Source organism: Nicotiana sylvestris, chromosome 5 (genome assembly GCF_000393655.2).
Source record: "Nicotiana sylvestris chromosome 5, ASM39365v2, whole genome shotgun sequence".
NCBI classification, from domain to species: Eukaryota; Viridiplantae; Streptophyta; class Magnoliopsida; order Solanales; family Solanaceae; genus Nicotiana; species Nicotiana sylvestris.
The window spans coordinates 33,880,169-33,883,571 of NC_091061.1; the positions used below are offsets into that span (position 1 = coordinate 33,880,169).

General features: G+C 31.8%; 1 protein-coding gene across 1 annotated transcript; it reads right to left on the reverse strand.

Moving 5' to 3' along the window:
- Nucleotides 1–815: 815 nt before the first annotated feature.
- Nucleotides 816–2,665, reverse strand: LOC104247043 (transcription factor bHLH118-like). Its single transcript, XM_009802978.2, has 3 exons — nucleotides 2,330–2,665; nucleotides 1,510–1,851; nucleotides 816–1,058 (listed from the first exon to the last, which is right to left on the reverse strand). The coding sequence occupies exons 1-3, from the start codon at nucleotides 2,663–2,665 to the stop codon at nucleotides 984–986; spliced, it is 753 nt and encodes a 250-aa protein (XP_009801280.2). The 3' UTR covers nucleotides 816–983.
- Between the last annotated feature and the right edge of the window lie 738 nt (nucleotides 2,666–3,403).

Here is a 3,403-nt window from a genome sequence, read left to right on the forward strand (position 1 = left end):
TAATATGTATTACAAATCACATAATTTCATCACGTGGAAATGTGCATTTTTTATAATATTGATCCAGAAAACTTACACAACCCATAAATTTAAATTTTCGATTCCGCCTCTACTAGTCTAGATAGAGCATTGAATTGCAAGGATTCATTAGATGATATGTTGTACGTTCAGAGCCATTTTTGAATATACATGCAAATGCTAACCAATTTATATATCCTTCAGTTATTTTTAAACCATCAAAGATAACATGAGTTTACCCTCAATTTTAGAAAGGATTTAACTTATACACATTGATAATAAAAAGAATATTTACACTATTTTAACATATTGTAACAAGTTATCAAAATTATCTTCCATGTTAATAATCCCTCTTATTATTAACACTACAGTTACTTGTAATTAGTATCTTTCTAGGTGAAAGAATTACACTATGAATGTTATTCGAGAATCTCTGGTCTTGGAGTAAAGTTTTAGTAGAAACCAATGCCTAGTAATCTGATGTCTCATGAACCTCCACAATGACAACAACACCCCAGTGTAATTTTACAAATGAGAGTTGGCTAGAGTAGTGTACACATAGACCTCATCCTTACCTTGTGAAGGTAGAGAGATTATTTCTGATAGATCCTCGACTCAAGAAAAGTATAATCACAATAGTTTTGAAAAAGAAATATGGTAGTGAAGAAGCCATGAAAAAAGAATCCAGTAACAATAGCAAGATAATAAGATTATCTAAGCAAAAGAAATAACTGGTAGTAATAGAAATCTAAGAATAAGAAAATACGAGAATGATTCTAATACTACTGTATGAAAAAGAAATACGCTCAACTACCTATTAATCTTCTACCCTAATTCTCGATTAAGTGTTGTGTCGTCGGTAACATGAAGATATGCCATGACATGTATAATTACCTCTTCCCAATACTTCTTCTGCCTATCTCTACCTCTCTTTATACTCACCATTACTCATGAACCAGCTCCTCTTAAGACAAACTAAGCATCATCTCGGCTAGCTTTCCTTGAAGTGTAGATACATCCATGCAAGAAACATCTGTGACCTGCAAACATCAATTGTAATCAAGGTGAAATATTAATTAATGAGATAAAGATGCCACATATATACCTAAATCCCGGATTGAGTGAATTTCCTTTTTTACTATACTAACTCATTGTAACAAGTATTTTGCCTTATTTTCAGGTTACTAAATCTTACTTTTTTATGGATCTTACCTATAGTTATCTTTTAAATGACTTAATAGTTACTACTAGAATGAAATTTTTTGCCACCAATATTTTTCGTTTGCTAAATTTTGAATTTGGTCCATGCAACAAGAATTAATGTTGTTGCCAAAGGCTAAGTTAACGCAACAAAATATGTTATATTAATCATGTCTTCTTGTTAAAAAGCCATGTAATTGTGGCTTATAAAAGCATTTTGCAAAAGAAAAAAAAAACTGTATATCTTCTTTTTATCAAAAGAGAAGTGTTTATTTGATAGTATATATATACCTCAACCTGAATTTTGTGGAGGGATGTTTCATCTACTTTAGTAGAAACACAAGTAACAACATTTAGTTTTCTCTTCATGAGTTCTTCAACCACTTTTGAAAGAGGAAGCCCTTCTTCTCCAAACTTTTTTTTTATCAAAATCTCCACACCATCTTGACAAGGATTTACTGTCACATACTCTTCTAAATTATATTTATGGATGGTTTCCTTATCCTCCCTGGTGGAATAATGGGCCAAAATTTTCAGCTTCTTTCTCTTTTTTTCCAAATCATTAATATTATTCTCAAGGTGTTGGATGTAATTCATAGCTTGTTCCAAATGATCTGATGCCGAACGTTTCCCCTAATTAAATAAAAACAAAAAAATGTTAGATCAACATACATAACTAGGGTTTTATGCAAGAAGTTTTGCACATAAGCATATGCAGAATTTTTCACTACCGATATAGACATATTCTTACAATTCAGCTTGTAATTTTCTATCTTATCTTGTATTGCACAAACGGTGTTGGCATAAAAAAGAATAGCCTGGTGCATAAGACATCCCGTGTTCACTCGGAGTTTGGGGAAGGGTAGCACCCCGAGTGATGTAGACAGCCAAATCTAATGCAAGCATTATTAGTGATTGCTTCCATGGCTCAAACCCGTGACCTATAGGTCACACGGAAACAACTTTACCATTGCTCCAAAGCTCCCCTTCTTTATATTATTTTCTAGTAGTGTCGGATGACAGCTGCCCATACAGTACATAAGTTTTTTACACCATAAACTCTCTCTAGCGAGAGTAATAATTGAAGAAAAAATATGAACTGGATATATACCTTGAGAAATTCAAGAGGAAGATGTGATCTAAGAGAAGCATAAAGATTAGTCATTTCTTGCCTCCTTTGTCTTTCAACATCTCTATGTGCAATTATTTTGATGAGCTTGTTTTGATCCATGGTCTCATTACTAGTAATCTCTGTTGAAACACTTGATAATAATCTTCTTGATCTTTTCTTTTTAATAGTATCATTTCTTGGCAAGGAATTAGCGCCAATCTTGACCAAATCTTGTTGGGGTAATTGACATGGAGTAGAAGGGATCTGAATCTCCTGATGATAAGTATCATATTCTTGGATTTTATGAAAAGAGAAGATTTCTGAGAGAGGATCCATTCAGTGTTTTCTCCTTAACTTTTTTTCTTCTTCTTAATTTCTTTATATAAAGCAAAAGATATGTTGGTTAGGGTTTGAGATCTTCAGTGGGGCTGTCTAAAAATAAATAAATAAATAAATAAATAAATATACACACACTATTTTCCATAAACAAAGAAAAAAACAAATGATGTGATTTGTAGTACTGGTCATTATTCTGGTCTAAGTTCACTTGTATATCCCAGTTCACACTTTGGAGGAGCAGCTTTCTTCTTTCAAATAAAAAAAATTACATTATTAAGGGGAGAATGAACCCTCAGGAGTTGCAAAATCCGAGGTTGTGAGTTCTTAAAGTGATTTTAAGTTAATGTACAATAATAAATTCGCTTCATAATTAAATGTTTATAATTTTTATTGAATTTTTCAATATAAATATAGAATCTGGGATTTTTATTAAGGATAAACCTAGATTATTTTGTCGATATCCATTTAGCTATTTTAGACGGATCAAATCAGTCTCGATTTTGCTTTGTAAATAAACCAAAGCAGACTTTCATTTGCTATACATGAGGCGAAACTGCTATCTGGATTGTGTAATTAGTAAATAGAAAACGAAACAATAAAATACAATTTTTTTATGATCATGGCAAAAAGACTAAAAATAAACCATGGCTACTCGACAGGCCGATCATGTGCAAAGTAACGTTATTTCATATCAGAAGAGAAATCTATCAAATAATTGATTTAGCTAACCTTTAG

Excerpts from the sequence above, each read along its gene's own strand:
- LOC104247043 (XM_009802978.2), bottom strand. The coding sequence starts at position 2,665 with ATGGATCCTCTCTCAGAAATCTTCTCTTTTCATAAAATCCAAGAATAT. Across the intron at positions 1,852-2,329 it reads TTCCTCTTGAATTTCTCAAG|GGGAAACGTTCGGCATCAGA; the intron begins GTATATATCCAG and ends TTATTTAATTAG. Across the intron at positions 1,059-1,509 it reads TCCACAAAATTCAGGTTGAG|GTCACAGATGTTTCTTGCAT; the intron begins GTATATATATAC and ends TGATGTTTGCAG.